The 17,574-nt window shown below is 35.2% G+C and overlaps 1 protein-coding gene across 2 annotated transcripts in view; it reads left to right on the top strand.

Moving 5' to 3' along the window:
- Positions 1-17,043, top strand: part of LOC100374406 (uncharacterized) — a 179,566-nt gene extending 162,523 nt beyond the window's left edge. For both annotated transcript variants that reach the window (XM_085502610.1, XM_085502611.1), the window contains exons 14-20: positions 2,999-3,093; positions 3,320-3,430; positions 3,569-3,670; positions 6,796-6,934; positions 7,941-10,532; positions 15,531-15,630; positions 15,834-17,043. In XM_085502610.1, the coding sequence (XP_085358736.1) occupies positions 2,999-3,093; positions 3,320-3,430; positions 3,569-3,670; positions 6,796-6,934; positions 7,941-10,532; positions 15,531-15,630; positions 15,834-15,987 (3,293 nt within the window). In that variant the 3' untranslated portion in view covers positions 15,988-17,043. The remainder of the gene's footprint in view (positions 1-2,998; positions 3,094-3,319; positions 3,431-3,568; positions 3,671-6,795; positions 6,935-7,940; positions 10,533-15,530; positions 15,631-15,833) is intronic.
- Positions 17,044-17,574: the final 531 nt, after the last annotated feature.

The raw sequence follows: 17,574 nt of genomic DNA, 5'->3' as shown, positions 1-17,574 counted from the left end.
ACATGTTAGGATTGTAAAGTCATTACTGGTTACAGGTGCACTTGTTAGGATTGTAAAGTCATTACTGGTTACAGGTACACATGTTAGGATTGTAAAGTCATTACTGGTTACAGGTACACATGTTAGGATTGTAAAGTCATTAACTTCTGCACATTTCTATAGAGATAGCAAGTAAGAGCCAGTTTGTTCAGTTTCACATGACATCCAAATCACATGACCAATTGTAATAAGTTTCTCAATCTGTATTAATGCTTGGTGTATAGGTGCTACAATTTCAGATTAATGGGGCAATTGTTTCTGAAGAAAATATTTTTATGGCGTTTAGTTTTGTGGAAAAATTCTGGCAATGAAAGTGCCCTGACCACTACAGTTTGAACTCATGATATTGGTAGGACATGTACATATGCAAGTGATGCTGCAACACAATTTTCACATCTCTGAGTTCCCCAAAAGTAGACAAAATCGATTTTTTTTTAAATCTAAGATGATGATAAATTGTGATGGATTTTGGAGAAATTGAAGTGCAACCTAGGTGATATAACCAAACTGTCATATCAATGGATCAAATTTGTAGAAATCTTTGCAATTTTTGGTAAAAAAAATGTTATGGTTGACTACTTTTGGTTTGATATAAGCATGTCTGTACCTTGGGTAGACTTCTATTAAACTTGAACATTTACCGATGGTGATGGTATTTTGAATTTTTTAATCTTTACCTGTGTCATTTTTGGTACAAAATATTATTTGACTTTTTCTTAATAACTGCTAGTTTGATTGAATTGATATGGACATAAGAGGATTACTACTAATTCACAGACATATCCTATAATCAAAGTTGATGAATCCATAACTTTGCTACTATTAAACTTATCTAAACACAAGAGTTGAGACACTTATATAGAATGTAAAATGCAAGGTTATTTGTTTCTCCACTGTAATGTTTATGGACATTAAAGTTGCATTCCCATTTTGCAAACAAATTTAAATGCTATATATGAATTCCTATAAGTGATATTTGAAGAAACGAAAGTGCACTTATAACGAGAAATCTGGCCAAAAATGCGAGTAATCAAACTTTCCCGGTCACTGCTGAACCGTTCCGATCATTTTCGGCGATGACCATTCCACAATTGAATGTTAGAACACTATTTCTAGTTCAACATTGTACGCTGATTTGTACGCTGTTTTCTACTCTAAATACTATTCACACAGCGTATTTGACTTGCCAGACGGCATAAAACATTTACAAATATTTTGTTCAGTATTATTCACCTGATAGTTCACCCCCAAATGTGCACTTATTAAAGTGGTGAATGCAAATTGTCTGAATATTTATTAGTGACAGTCAGGGTTTTGAGATGAACTGGCTACACCCTATTGGTCAGATATTGATTGGAATGGACCGTGCACCGATGTTGTTCGTTGGTCTTCAGCTAATAATTTAGGTGGCCCACATAAAATAAAGTTTCAGGGTCGTTTTCTTGTTGTTCGCGCACTATTGTAACTTCAAATATCTCTCATAGTAATCCATATATATTATTTTAAAAATACAAAGTGGGAATGCAACTTTAACATGACTTGCTCTGCTGAAACAGCACTGTTAATTATTTCAACTATCAGGTTGCAGTGCAATTAGTATCCCTAATAAAAAAGTGCAGAACTAAAAAAAACAAAAATTACATTTGCTGTATGATGAATCTGTAAAATATGACTTATTTCGACAATACAAACTCATCTCTGATTAATTCATGTAAGTGCACATACACTACTCGTAAAACAAATATGGCAGCCAAACCATGTGATTGATTTGAATACTATTTTTCATTCATTCATTACATAAATTTATATGATAAGTTTTAAAAAATGATGTTTTTTTTAAGAAATCACATAAACAAAAAAAAGAATTAATTTTTTAAGTATTAAATGTGGTAACTTGCAATATCAATAGAACTAAATTTGTTTGGGTGCATTGAGATTGCATTTCATGATCTCTCTGCTGATTGGACTACTTTATCTCGGTAACCTTTCCTGCTCACATAGCGACACAATTTTTTGAACCCAACATAAAAGCAAATTTAAATTTGATTTTTTCACATTCTTGTAATGTATGCAACTAGGGTGTCACCATAGTAATTTGTCTTTTCATAAAATCCTTCTTTCTTGAATTCAAATTTAATCAGTCTAACATTCTTCATAATTGATTAAATTCCGGACAAACTGGGAATTCCTAATTTGCGCCATTTTATTTAGATTCATTCAAGTGTCTAAGTAGGTTTTCACAATAAAAGTCATTGACGGTTGATTTTTGGCACCAACCATTGTTTGGCAGGATAGGCTAGAGATCATGGCATGACTTTCAAAATTTTTGGCACTAACCATTGTTCAGCAAAGTAGGATAGGTAGGTTGGAGATGATGGGATGACTTTCACAATCAAAGTTATTAAGCATTACTTTTTGGCACCAACCATTGTTCATCAAGGTAGGATAGGTAGGTTGGAGATGATGGGATGACTTTTACAATCAAGGTTATTAACCATTTTTTGGCAAGGTAGGATGGAGGTGTGATGAGGAGACATAGATTATTCAAGCACATTTGACAGCAGTAAATTCAAACTGACTGAATAACTGGTGAAATTTTAATGTATAAATATTATGTTCATATTCATTCTTGTTATGAAATCTATTATAAAAGCAGTCATTTGTAACTAAAGTTAGAATGAAATAGAGATTAGAGTAAAAAGTAATTCTATTGTTTGTTTAGTTTTATGATGTACCAGTAGTAGAATGAGGTGATAGATGTAGACATAAATTTTAGAATCACATAAGTGGGATTCGATTCATTCAGTACAAATTCCACAAACATAATTGAAAATTGGCAATAAAATGACATTTAAATTTGTAAACAGATATTGCTATATCAGATCGTAGATACCAACTGAACTATGGTAATGACTATCGTAATTAATGTAGACATAATGTAGATTGTGTTATATTTCAGGTCCACAGCGCCCTCACAGTGATAGCACTGCCAGTTACAATGTTGATTTACATAGACTACAACATGAGAATGAAATGGTACTAATAAAAGGAAAGGTGAGTGAATTCGTCTGTAATATTTTTATTACATGCCACTCGAATAGTAAACATAACATAAACTTTTGCAAGCATCTTTAACAAACATTCTCAGCAATGGCAATGAGCAATATATGCTTAACCATGTATTGAATTTGTGTGAAAGTGAAGGCATGCAATAAAGAAGTGTAAGATGTCTGCACATCATATCTGTCTTTTCTTAATCTTACTGGTCTTTGATTCTCAGGATTCCGAACGCATTTTTGATTGGCTAAGCCGGTCAAAACTACATGAATACACAAATAACTTCATCAGAGCCGGTTATGATATGGGAACGATATCCAGAATGACACCCGAGGTAAGACTTTGGCATGTTATTTGTGTCCACAATGTACTGTAATTAGATGGAGAAATGTCACCAATAATTTAAATTTGACGTTTGCCGATGTGATAACTCAATGAGTCATGCTTAATGTGTGTATGTTTAACATACTAGGATCTAACAGCTATAGGGATTACCAAACCTGGACACCGGAAAAAAATTGCTCAGATGATTGGACATTTATCTATACCAGATGGTATCCCTGGATTTAAACCTGTAAGTTGAGTGTAATCTGGATGTTCCTATCAGAACGTTTTTGCATATGTATTATCTGAGTAATTTTGACAAAAAAGTTATTGCCACAACCAATCAGAGAATGTATAACATATGGCTGATTAAAAATCATGCCATTAGAGTTGGATATAAATCACTGCCCCTAGTGGGGAGACTCTTGCGCTGCGATGCCCAAGATGGATGTATACTGAATTTTTGTCTTTAAATCTGTTGTTAGCTGTTTCCTTTATTGTCTGTGATGGATTTCTGTGTGATGATGTGCTTCATATTTATTCGTGACGAAAACTGAAAATTTTAGTCTGTTTCAAGACCAGTCTGTAGAGGGACTGTGGTTTAAAAATTCAGAGACAAATTAGCTTTGCACGCAATCTTCCTCTTTTGGCAATATTTCCATTTTGAGCTATTAATAAATTTTCAGGAAAAACATATGGTAATTTTTTTTTTTTTTTTAAATGATGCTAAAATAAAGCAAGTAAAACAATGGGGGATACGCTAGTGAGATATTCAAGAGCGGATTACATTTTTGACTATTGTTATGCTAATAGCGACCCAATAACTCACTATCCATATATGTACATAACCATATACAGATTTAGGATAGGCTCTTCTATCGTTTAACATTATACCCACTCACGATGAATCAAACACAGAGAGAAACGTGCGCGTACACAGGGTGTGTGCTTGTTATGTGTAATAGCCAATATTCTCAAGGCTAAGTTGTTAACGCTCAAGACAAGACTGCACAATCTTTTGGCGAGGTCTGTCGTTGAGAAAATTAGCCATTTTTTGTTGCCGTTAAAGCTTTTGGAAATGTCCTGGGAAGTGTAGAGAACATGGCAATAACAGATTATGGGAAAGGGGCAAGAAAAGTATGACTTGAATGCTAACTACATTGCAGTGTTCTCCCCAGGCCTTTTAAGAGTATCAGGTCTGATACTGTTCTTTTTGAATATAGATGGAAAACCGATGACTTTTTCAGTAGCGTTCCAGGCATTGCAAGATATATATATAATAATCAGGTTTTTGCTACTATTGGGTTAAAAAATTATTTACGATCTTTCAAAATTAATTTAGTCATGGCTATTCGTTCAACCCAGTACTGACCTTCACCGTTGTTGCGACGCAGAGAACCTGAAGATTGAATTCCCCGCGTTTAGCAGTTTTAATTCAAAGTGGCTACACTCGACAGCAATGGCAAGGAAGTTTGTCAGTTTTATTCAAGATATAAATTTTCTTATTTACGCATTATGGCTACACAACGTGACAGAAAGTCCTTCCATGTGATCTAATATTTGTAAACAATCTATTTGCACACGACTCCCAGTGTTTTCTCCTCGAGCAGACAGTAATTTTTCACATTTGTTTTTGAACAGTTTTAATCTTTCTCAAATGAAACGAAGCAGTTGATTGCTATTTTATTCAATGTTTATTTTCGTTTGATATTTTTAAACAAAATATGCAGCCATTAAATAATTAGTAAATATGTGAGCTTTTTTAGCTCCGCTGTCGACTTTGTCGAGCGGAGCTTATCATATGAGTGATGTCCGTCGTTGTCCGTGTCAATGTTTTACTTTTTCGACTTCTTCTTGAAAACTACAAGCCTGAATGCTTTGATACTTGATGTATATGTACCTTGGGTAGACTTCTCTTAGGTTTGTTCATTTCATGTTGATTTCTTCTATTCTCTAATTTTGGTGAATATTTTTGTCATTTTTGGTAAAAAGTGATATTTTCGACTTCTTGTTAAAAACCACAAGTCCAATTGCTTTGATACTACATATATAGATACTACATGTGAACCTCTCTCAGATTTGTTCATTTCGTGATGATATCTTCAATTCTCTAATTTTGATGAATATTTTTGTAATTTTTGGTAAAAAGTGATATTTTCAACTTCTTGTTAAAAACCAATAGTTCAATTGCTTTGATATTACATATATAGATACTACATGTAGACCTTTCTCAGATTTGTTCATATCGTGATGATATCTTCAATTCTCTAATTTTGATGAATATTTTTGGCATTTTTTGTAGAAAGTGATATTTTCAACTTCTTGTTAAACATTGTAAGTCCGATTGCTTTGATACTATACATATTGTTCATTTTCTAATGTTGTCTTCAGTTCTTTAATTGAAATGTGCATTGCTAACAGTGGAGCTATCTCAGCCGATAGGCTGCTTATTATTTTTTCCGAACGAGGACAAGGAAGGCAAAATGGTGTCACGACAGGTTGAATGTTATCTTTGGTTTGTATCAAAAGCACGACTCACAAATGAGGTATTTTTTCGAACGATAATTTGATAGGAACTATACAAATTTCAATCGTTGGCGTGTGTAAGGGCTGGAGCACTTACTATCATTGGCTCCAAGTCAATTAAACCGCATTGTTTTTATTTACTTTTTCTGGATGTTGTGCAGACAACTTTGCAGTTGTACGAAATAAATCAATTTCTCTATTTTGGTGTTTTGAGCATATTCACTGTGTTTTATTTGTCAAGGAAACAATCTTTTTTATTGTTTACTAAAATTTGTTTAAATTTTCTAATGTACATTAAATATCTAGTTAATGCAATAATTAGGCATTTTGAATTCTCAAAAATAATTATTTATTGTTAATGTTTTGTACTAATTGTTATATATTTATATGAAATAAATACTAGCAACTAAATTGTTTTGTCACTCTATAATAAATAGGTGAAACCTGATACTAGTAACATTAGTAAAACTGTTGCCACCTTACTCCACCAGTCACTGTCTTGAGGTTGCCTCACCTGGCCTCTTAAACTGAAGAAAATTTTAATAAAGATGTGCACATCTGACAAACCACAATAACGTTGACTTAAATTTCATAATCAAACTGTAGAACAGCCCCCTGCCCTGAACATGTGAATATTATATACCAGTAACATTTAACCTTGAATTGACATTCTCCCTCAAAATGTGGTCAACACACCCTTCAAAAAAAAAAAAACTCTAATTGCCCATGCAAATAAGAAAAATATTTGTGACTTGTCTTTGTATTAGCTATATTCAACTTGTTGGGCATTTTACTTTGTATTTCTGATATATTTATTCATCAACACAACTTATTTTTGTTTGTTTTCAGAACGATTTAAACACCTGGTTAAACCTTCTGGGTCTTCCACAGTACATGGAACACTTTTTAAAAAATGGTTATGATTCCATTGATTTTATAACTGATGTCACATGGGAAGAGCTTCAGGAAATTGGTATTACCTCGTTAGGTATGTAAATCAGGCCTGTGAGGGCGCTATCATTATACCACTTTCCTGAAAGACTAAGATACAGCTTGTGCGTACCAGATGTGAATTGCAGTATAAGCATGTAGGAGTGATATACTGTAAAATACTTCATTTTAGCTGAGAAGTGTATTGTATAGAATTTATTTTCATTGATTTTTGATGAGTTCACTGAATCATTCCTTAAGCAAAAATAGCGAAAATTAATTCCAAGCGAAAATATTTTACAGTAGTGCTTGTGAATGCATCAATCAACATGACAAAAATAGAAATATCTGCAGTCTGTATTTGCCACCATGAGAAAAGCAGGCTCCTGCTTGCATACCAGCCTTGCTACATCATCATGAAAGGTGGTCTATTTTGTATATAGACATAAAACTAGTTTTAAAATTATATTGAGTTTCCATTTTTTGTGATTGTTAGTAAATAGTTTTGGTAAACACACATTAGTCATGTGTTGAAAACTATCAGCCTGGTTACTTTCATATGCTGGGTTGGACCTAGATCAGATTTAGTTCATTTTGTGATTTTGTGATTGTCTTTTAATTTTGTATTTTTATCAAATATTTCATCTCAATATGTCATTAAACCAGCCTTGTTAACAGTTGTATATCAATTAAATAGTGTAATATAATCTATATATATCATATCTTTGTATGTGCATTGATATATTTCAAGCAGTTACCCTAAATTTAAAAACCTTCTCAGAAGACAGTTTAAATCATTCTGAATACTGTAATGTGTCAGTACAGCTAACCCAATTTCATTTCAACAGTATTCAAATCCTGTGCAATGTAATTTATTGAGACATTTACAGCTTCCATATTACAACAGTAAAGGTGTATGAAAAATGTATCAGGCAATGACTGCTTTAACTTGGTAACTTATAGGTGCTGCTTAATGCAATTACTTTATATCTTTTATTGAAACATTTCAGAGAGCTAAAAATTTACCTGAGATGCTTATCAACTTTTTCTTTTTTATTTCAAAGGTCATCAGAAGAAACTCATCTTAGCTATTAACAAACAAGCACAGCTCCAACAACAGGAAAAACAGTCAAGACAGTATACAGCGACAAGAGTAATGTCAGCAGACATGGACTCCAAAAGACCACAGTCATCATTAGAAGATGAGTCTCAATACAGTTCCCTTCCTCCTAATACACAAATACCAGAAAACAAGGGATCTCCAGTGCCATCTTATGAAAATGTTTACATCAATGTGAAGCGAAAATCCACACAAAGTAGTCAGGAAAGTTTGAGCAGTGATGTTAGTAGTGGTCTCAGTGGACCGGGTGTTGCGCATGGATCTCAAGAAAGCTTAAATAAAAGGTCACATCGTGGTTCTGCTGAAATCGGCTTTATGCCTTCACTGGCAAGTGTGCGATCCAGCCCCCAATCACCAACTATTGAAGGTGATGATCAGCCTGATTCGCCATTTCAAAATGTGTCATTTACTACTTTCAAACAAGCTCCTATGTCGTCAGGGCCTCAGACAGGTTCACCATCACCAATGAAAATGAGGTCACCAAGAAACCAATCAAATGACAGCTTAGATAAATTAGCAACAAAGCCACTCAACCAATCACCACGCAATTCTCCAAGGAATTCAACAGTGGATCAAAGTGGACTTGACCAAACAGACTGTGGTTTTGTGAAAACGAAAAAACCACCAACACCTCCAAAAAGAAGCAAGTCAACTTCAAAAGCAGATTACCATGAACCTATGATTATGCCAATGTTAAAACAATATGATGCGCAAGAAAAAAAGACGTTTACAGCCACCATTGGCAGGAGTAAAAGTTTGAAACAGTTTAAACAGGGGAGCTCTGCAGGACCTATAGTTGCCAAGCAACCAGAGGTACCAGATTTAAAACTACAGCTGCAGCAGCAATTGCAACAGAAAAAATACTTGGAAGTACAGATGCAGCAAACATTGCAAACACAGGTTGTACAGCAGCAGCGGGAGGATCATCTGCAGCAACAGCTGCAACAGCAGCTCATTCAGCAACAACAACAAATTGAACTACTACAGGATCAGCTGAACATTCATCAGCTGCAAGAGCAGCAGCAGTTACCTCCTCCTCCGCCTTCCCTGCTTGCCCCAGAACAACCACTTTATTATTCACCAGAACAAGATCAGTTGCCACCTCCTCCTCCTCTGTCTCCACCGCCTCCTCCTCCACCACCGCTGCCACCCCCACACCCAATGTCCGAACAACCATTTCCCTCTCCTCCAATGATTGACATTCCTACTGAGTCTCCCTTGTATGAAACAATCAGACAGCAACCACAACAACAGGAAACACAACAAGTCTCTCCAATTAAGAATGATGATTCACAAGGAACAATTAAGAGGAGAGCTCCAGCTCAATTTTCTATGGACGAATCAAAAAGGCAGTCGCCACCAGCAGTGCATGGGACTGTAAAACATCAACCTTCCCCAAAGCAGAATATTCGTGTGGATAAGAAACAACCATCCCCAAAAGGACACAAAACTAAAAAGGATTCATCTGATAATAATATTTCTATAGCAACGGCAATGGTATCAGAAAATTATGACACAATCAAACGGAGACCTGATCCAAAACCACAACAGCAGCCACAGCCAGAACGTGAAACTGTTATTAATGGACAAGGCAGTGATGGAAGTACTGTTAGGACTACAATTAAAGCACCCCCGCAGCAACCCCTTGGTGTGTTGCCACAACAACAGAATAATTATCCTCCTGTTTTGAGGAGACAAGGATCTAAAGATGATAGCTACAATGCACATAAGAAACAACAGACCTCAACTGAGGAGAAATATGCCACTATTAAACGCAGACCACAAAGGAATAGATCAAAGTCATTTAATGATAAAGATTTTGAAAACCAGCAAGGTTTATATGTAAGGACGCAGTTTAATGCTGATGGTGATAGTGTAGATAACAATGAAACTATTCAATCTGAGGATTTACTCTTAGGAATTAAAGCGCAGAGTGCAAGTCAGTCTCATAAGCCTGGCCACCCTATTAAGAAAATTCAAGCAAAGAGTAAAGGACATGGTGCTTCCCTTGTATCTCACCAAGGAGCTCGTGTTACCCTCCAACCACATGGATCCACTAGAAATGTTGTTACTGTACCTGGGACTGCTACAGTCACAGTCACATCGCAACCGCAAATGAAAACATTTGGGGGAGGGAAAGTACATAAACCAGGGCATGGACCACCAGTGAAGGTTAAAACAGTGACAGCCAAACCCATCCCCAAGTCAGCTGTGAAGAGTAAACCACCACAAGCACCTCATGTACAACAACCGCTGCCACCACCACCACCATCTTCTATGTTAACAAATCAGAAAGTAGATGTGTATTCTCAAGAGTATGAACGGGCTGAAGTTATTTTGAACCACACAGATGCTGCCACTTTCTCAGACTCTGATTCGGAAAATGTAGAAAGTATGCTATCAGCATTTGAGAATGAAAATACAGACACAATTAAAAAACAACCAGCGAAGAAAAGTAGTGCTGACATGAATGAGATTGGTAACATGCAAGTTGTATCAAGCAAGTCTAGGAGAACACCTTCATCATCAGAAGAAGGTAAAGCTTTTTTTTCGGAACTATTTTTTCCTCTTTAGCTCTGCTGTCGAGCGGAGCTTATTAGTCCCCGTTCAGGCGCAGCCTGAAAAGGGGACTACTAATTCAGGTTATGTCCATAATTCCGTCTCCAACATTTTCTCAAATTCTACAGCAGATATCAGTGAAACTTGGCAGGTTGATGAACTTGTCCCCTCCGAGTATGCACGTAATTTTTTTTCCAGATCTGAAAATCCCAAGTGGGTCTTTTTCACGATTTTATCAAAAATTGCCTCTCCCGGCAACATTGACAAAACGTCTGCGCATGCTCAGAATAAATTAATTACTGTAAAATACTTTATTTTTGCTTGCAACATTTTTTTGCTATTTTCGCTGAAGGAATGTTTCAGTTAAAATAAAATCCAGCGAATATACCCTTTTCTTATATTTTACAGTCAACTTGTCAAAAATCAATGAAAATAAATTCAATACAAAACACCCAGAAAAAGTCTTTTCAGCGAATGATAATTCCAGCTGAAATAAAATATTTTACAGTAGATTAGATCTGTGAGTAAGGCTGCTGTTATTACGGCACGTGATTTCTCCATTGCGTGCAATTTATTATAGTACTGTTTATACATGTATTCTGTTTGGCTCAGTGGTCTCATTCACTCGTTACTAGAAGAACTAGTAACTTTATTTGATTTCAAGAACTTCAAGAAGGCAGCATAAGAGACGTGTTTGCAAAGGTAAGTTTTCCAGTTTATTGGGGTACGATTGGTGTACATTTCGTGACGTACGGACGTGAATATTATGATGATTGCCAGCTTTATATTCTTGTGAAAAACCAAAAAAAGCAAACAATCTACGAAACTAGTTTGTGAATTGTATACCCTGTCAAATTATTGTACACGAACGATTAATTCACGAGGACATAGTTTTCAAGTACCGGTAAATCGTTTTCCGGTCTTTTGCTTGTGTAGCGATTTCCGAAATATTCACAACTCGGGGGGGGGGGGGGGGGGGGAATTTCCCTGTGTCGATCAATTTATTCATTATATAATAGCAGGTTGCCTATGATTATATTCGTATTTTTTATGTTGTGAGCATTGAACTGTTAGTTGCAATGAAGATTTTGGCGATCTTGTGCGATTCAACATGGCGGATGTACAGTGACAACACGTGTATGGACGGTCGGTCGAGCAGTCTGCAACGGACCACAGTCTGTGAACGGACCGTTAATGTTTTGGATATTTCATTCACTCCTGATGCCTAAAAGAGTCTAATTTATATTTTACCGTAGTCATTGACACCTATTCAAGAGTATCATGTTTATTGTGAATAGCGTGAATGGGTAAGCTTCGTTTCGACAATGGGCTGTTATTTCTGTGAACAATGTTAAATTATTCTTTGAATGCTCAGTTTATTTTTTTGAAAACAACTAATTTTTCGATTTAAAAAAAATCATGCCGTTTTCCCCGTCAAAATCAAAGCATAAACTAAACATCGGTGAATCCCCTGTTGCGTTCACCACGAGGTCACTGAGCCGTCATTAACATATTTAAATGACCACGTGTACTGAAATAACATGGCGGATATCGCATCGCATCGCATTTACATTCGACCGAAATCATTCGTTTACGATGAAACTAAGTTGAATATTACTTCCAATTCATAAAAATTCAACGAATTATTTTTTTGTGCGTATTATAATCATTACTGAATAATAATAAACAATTGCAATACTTCGAAAACAAGTAAGTTATTCACTTGCGAAACACAGAATGACCAGATTGTGCTACCGTGATCATTTGCTACCGGTACTAGCCCTGAGTACAGTCCTGTAGGTTGGCCTCCTTCCGTTGATCATTCGGCCGAATGATCAACGGAAGGAGGCCAACCTACAGGACTGTACTCAGGGCTCCTACCGGTACTAACAACTAAGCAATGTATTCGTGTTTGTATTTATTCGAAACTTCTTTTAGAAAATACTTTACTTTTCGTAAACTTTACTGAATTTTTGGGGGGATTCAATTCCAACATTTCGCGATGCCAAACCAAAGGCCTTTCACTCTTTGAGTGTGACACCTAAACCAGAAGTTTTATGGTGTATAAACTGGCACTAAATGAAAAAGCCGTTGAACCTTATTCAAATTTATAAGTACATGTTATTATGTATTTAATTATGAAAACTGACTAAATTAAATGTGATCTTATTTTTAATTTGAACAGAATTATGATTTATATCGGTAATGACGTTTTCATCCAATATTAATAGTGCAATTGTTAAAATGCCTACCTACACATTTATTGTTTTTGTTTCTGTTGCCCTGAAATAGACATTTGTAAAAAAAAAAAAATTTAAAAATCATGCTTGATTCAAATTCAAAAAAAAAAGATGTAGCCATGTAGCCCCTTCCTGTTACCTGTTTTCAACTTCTTCCAGAGTAAAACTGGTGAAGCCATGTAATTGCCATACAATCATAAACTGTGGGAAAACTTGTATGTTATTGAAAATCTTTATTTTGTTGTCTGTGAATTAATATAATATTTGAAATGGTGTAATGGTGCAAAATATTCTCAAGCAATTGGTTTTCTGGTGGCACTACACTGTGCATTTATGCATGATCTCAGCTTACTAAGTGATGATGGTGGTTGAAATGGAAAACTGAATACAAAAATCCAGTAACATCTCAAACGAATTTCCGTCTGCTGTGAATGCATGTTTCGTTACATCAAATAAATAACCCAATTTTATTGAATGTATCCAAAAACATGGTACCAATGATCTGAAATTTCAGGAGTGCTCGCTGAAGGTTTATCAATCTTGCTTATTGTCTTGTTCTTTACCAATCCTGCATTTCAGTTACTAGAATTTATACTAAAAAAAAATAGTTTCTGTTTTTCTTCTAATAATTCGGCCACTCTCAAAAACAAATATTTTTCCATGGTCGAAATGCAAGAAGAATACAAAACTACTGTGATTGCATAGCGATACCTGTAGGGCCATTGTCAATTAGTTCGCCTGATCAACACAGCGTTATACATAGGGCTGATATTGAATCACGGAGAGTAAAATCTTGTGATACTAATCTCTAGAACCGCTCAGATTGGTACATACCGGTATGTCTTATGAACCCACATGTGTATATCTTTAACAATACTCATTTTAAACTTTTTTTTTTTTACAGTGGTGCTGTGAACTGCTTCAATTTTGCAAGGCAATTTTTTCTGGGTTCCTACAATATGGAGTGTCAGGGACTTTATTGAAATTTCATAGAATCCTGAATATATCTAGAAGTGAAAATTAAATGGTTTACAGTATTTTATACCCATTAATAATGATGAAATGCAATAATATCACTGCACTAAAAAGACTTCAAACAATTATTGTTACTTCTCCATTGAAGGTTATGAGCAGACCAACCTTTACTGGCTTCCTTAATTATTACATGTACTTGCTCTGAAAACATAGCTTTTACAATTGTTTAAATTAACAGATGTTGTTCTATGTACAATGAATACATTTTAAATAATAAACCTTACTGTATTAATAAAAAATTGTATTTGACAACATGAGAATGATTCTGATGCCCAGTGGTGATGTTGAAACAAACCCAGGTCCTGGTAATATACTAAGACCTGATTAACAAAGAAGTCATGTACATCAAGGTTCACTCAGATTTATGAATGCAGTTTCTTGAGCAAGTATACATGTATGACAAATAGTTTTGTTGCACTTGTGTACTCTGAGATTCTGAACATGGGTCAGTGGAAGTTTTTAGTTGTCAGTACAAAACTAGATTATGGGAAATCACTTTATGATGAGTTGTACCCACATAGAGTACATATTCATTCACCTGTTTGCAGATGTTCCTTGTACTACTTTATAATCAAATAACGGGGACTGTGACATTTCATGTCTTGTCATATGAGTGATTGTTCGTCACAGTCCATGTCAACCTTTTAGCTCCACTGTCGACAAAGTCGACACAATGGAGCAGTTCATATTACCAAGTGGCCGTCCTCGTCGTCAACTTTACAATTTCAACTTCTTCTTCGAAACCGCAAGTCAGAAGGTTTTCAAATTCGATATGCAAGCACCTTGGATGATTCCTTCTCAGATTTGTTCATTTCATGTCAAAATCTCAAATTCTCTAATTTTTGTGAATATTTTTGTCATTTTTGGTGAAAAGCGATATTTTCGAATTTGATTGCTTTGATACTATACATATTGTTCATTTTCCAATGACATCTTCAGTTCTTTAATTGAAGAGTGCATTGCTAACAGCGGAGCTATCTCAGCCGATAGGCTGCTTGTTTTTAAATTGTGAGGCATTTTTAGACCAGAAACACATCTTTTTTTAGCTTAATTGAATCTGTATTCATAAATGGTAATGCATGGTAAATGCATTTAAGATTTTATATAATGGCCAACATTATCCCATGTGTGAAGCTTTCTTTATTGACAAGCATTGGTGACCAGTGGATCTGGGCAACCATTGATTTCCATGAATATTTACAAATCTGTGTGTTTTGTCAACATTTGTTTTTTCTGGCCAGAATTCTATTACACACATGGTTTCAGCAAATTGAAATATTTTGAAAATTCACTGTGCCCTCTCGTGTTGTCACTATGGCAAGATGTTGTGTAAGATAAAACACCTACATCTGAAGTATCATCTACTGTTTTGTGTGGCTTTAACAATGTCTAAATAATAGAAATAAGTGGTAGTAATTGGTCAGCAAAACCTACGAACACTGCAAGTTTTATTTGTTGCTGCCTATCTGGGGAAAGAAGTAAACTGTTTTGGAAGGGAATCTACCAAGAGAGTATCACTTTGCTTGTAGACCCCCCTCCAAATGAAAAAAACAAACTTGTTTTTGTGAATTAGTAGATTTGTGGCATAAAAAAACATATATATTTGACTTGTTTGATGATATCTGAATAATACAAATGAGTGTAATTAATTGGTAACCTTCCATTGTCATCTGTCAACTCATCACCAATTTTTGTTCCAGGCCAGTCAGCTAAAAAGATTCCACCACCAGCACCAAAAAGACGAGATAGTTTATCTTCTGAGTCAAGTCTTTTGGATTTGGAGAGTTTAGATATTGTCAAGTAAGTGCAACCTATGTACTTAGTTTGTGATGTAGGCAGTATGGTGATGTATGATAGATCATAAAGCCATGTGTACTGTGAGGGCAACCTTTATGTTTTGTCAGATGGATGTGTGATATGGATCGTTAAGCCTTTCTGACATCTAGGAAAGATTTTAGACAAGACCTAAACATATTTAAGTTTAGTTCATCTATATATTTCAGTGATCAGCAATTGACTACAGTGAATGGTGGTGCAGTTGGTGGGAGTAATGCAGCAGCACATGGTAATGGAAAAGAACCAGGGGATGATATATTCAATGAAATAGATACAATGTTTAATGATCTCACAGAAGAACTGGCAGCCATGATGAAATAATTAATTTATAAATATATAAATTATATTGCCAACGATGACGGCTAGCTCTTTTCTGAACTGAGTGCAGCTGCTTTTTGATATAAAGATATACATCAGCAGTTACAGGGATCACAGATTTATTGTCATTTACATGGGGGAGAATACAAGAAAGTTGGAACTATTCATGAAAACAAAACATATAAATCATTGTCTTACCAGCTGGACTTGTGTGGAAATATTGTACTGGAGAATTCCGAAAACTGTAAATTGTTGACAGGAAATATACATAGTTATAAGTGACTGATGTAAATATACTGACTGCAGTATGGATTTCCATGTTACTGCTATTGTTATATAACTAGGGTTTACGTGCAACGCTGAGTTCTTAATTTGTCAATTAATATGAAACAGATAGCAGAGATGTTTACTATTTTTAATAAAAGGTGCTCTTTTTCATTCCGAATTTATATTCATTGCCAGCGTATTTTAGTACCCAGTCAACATTTTATTTTAAAATTATGTTGAATATTGTATTTTCCTTCCCAGTATTATTGTTTTCCTTTTGATGTAATCTTCTTGATATATCTGTTGTAAAAGCAACATGAGTTAATTCTATGTTGTCATGTGCCCTACCCACATGCTCACACTGACTTTATATTAAATTTTCCAGTTCATATACGCAAAGACTACAAGACAATTAATTGTTATTAATTTTTGTCACTTTACCATCTTTACTTCTATAAAAAGGTGATCAAAATTGTATGTGGTGGCAGAATGTACTCGCACACACATGTACCATATAAATTTATTCTGATGAAAATAATGACATTTTGGCAAATAAAAAGAAGAATGCCCAAAAATGGAGTCCACTATTAGCAGATCAGTATGGGACCATACCCTGAACACAGTTCTGCTTTCTAATACCTGTGTCAAAACTACCAATTTTTTCCTCAAACATACATACTGCTTAGTAAAGCATACCAATTATGTAGCAAACTGAATTTAATTGTGAAAGGATTGTTAGTTATGTCTATAGTTAATGTAATTATGTATATAATAAAATATTTCACCACTTGACAGCCAATCTCATCTAGTGAATACCCAGGTTCAATTGAAAAGACTTGCACCATCTGTTTCCATAACTCATTTGGGACCACATAGACTAAATGGCTCAAATTTATGACAAGCAATTTTACTTTGCTGCTAGCAAATTTACAGATAAGAAAATTTGAACCACTTGGAAAAGATACAAAAAAAAAATTAAATGTATATAGCGCAGACACTGGTTCGTAGTTCAACTGGGCTGTACAGTGTATGCCATCCAGTAAGACTGGTTTGTAGTCCTACTGGGCTGTACAGTGTATGCCATGAGGTAAAACTGGTGTGTAGCCCAACTGGGCTGTAGAGTGTATGCCATGAAGTAAGACTGGTTTGTAGCCCAACTGGGCTGTACAGAGTATGCCATGAAGTAAGACTGGTTTGTAGACCTACTGGGCTGTACAGTGTATGCCATGCAGTAAGACTAGTTTGTAGTCCTACTGGGCTGTACAGAGTATGTCAAGCAGTAAGACTAGTTTGTAGCCCAATTGGGCTGTACAGCGTATGCCA

This window comes from Saccoglossus kowalevskii, chromosome 8, assembly GCF_978046115.1.
Source record: "Saccoglossus kowalevskii chromosome 8, keSacKowa6.1, whole genome shotgun sequence".
In the NCBI taxonomy this organism is placed as follows: Eukaryota; Metazoa; Hemichordata; class Enteropneusta; family Harrimaniidae; genus Saccoglossus; species Saccoglossus kowalevskii.
The sequence above is the reverse complement of the archived record's forward strand: the minus strand, read 5'-3'. Positions and strand labels throughout refer to the sequence as shown.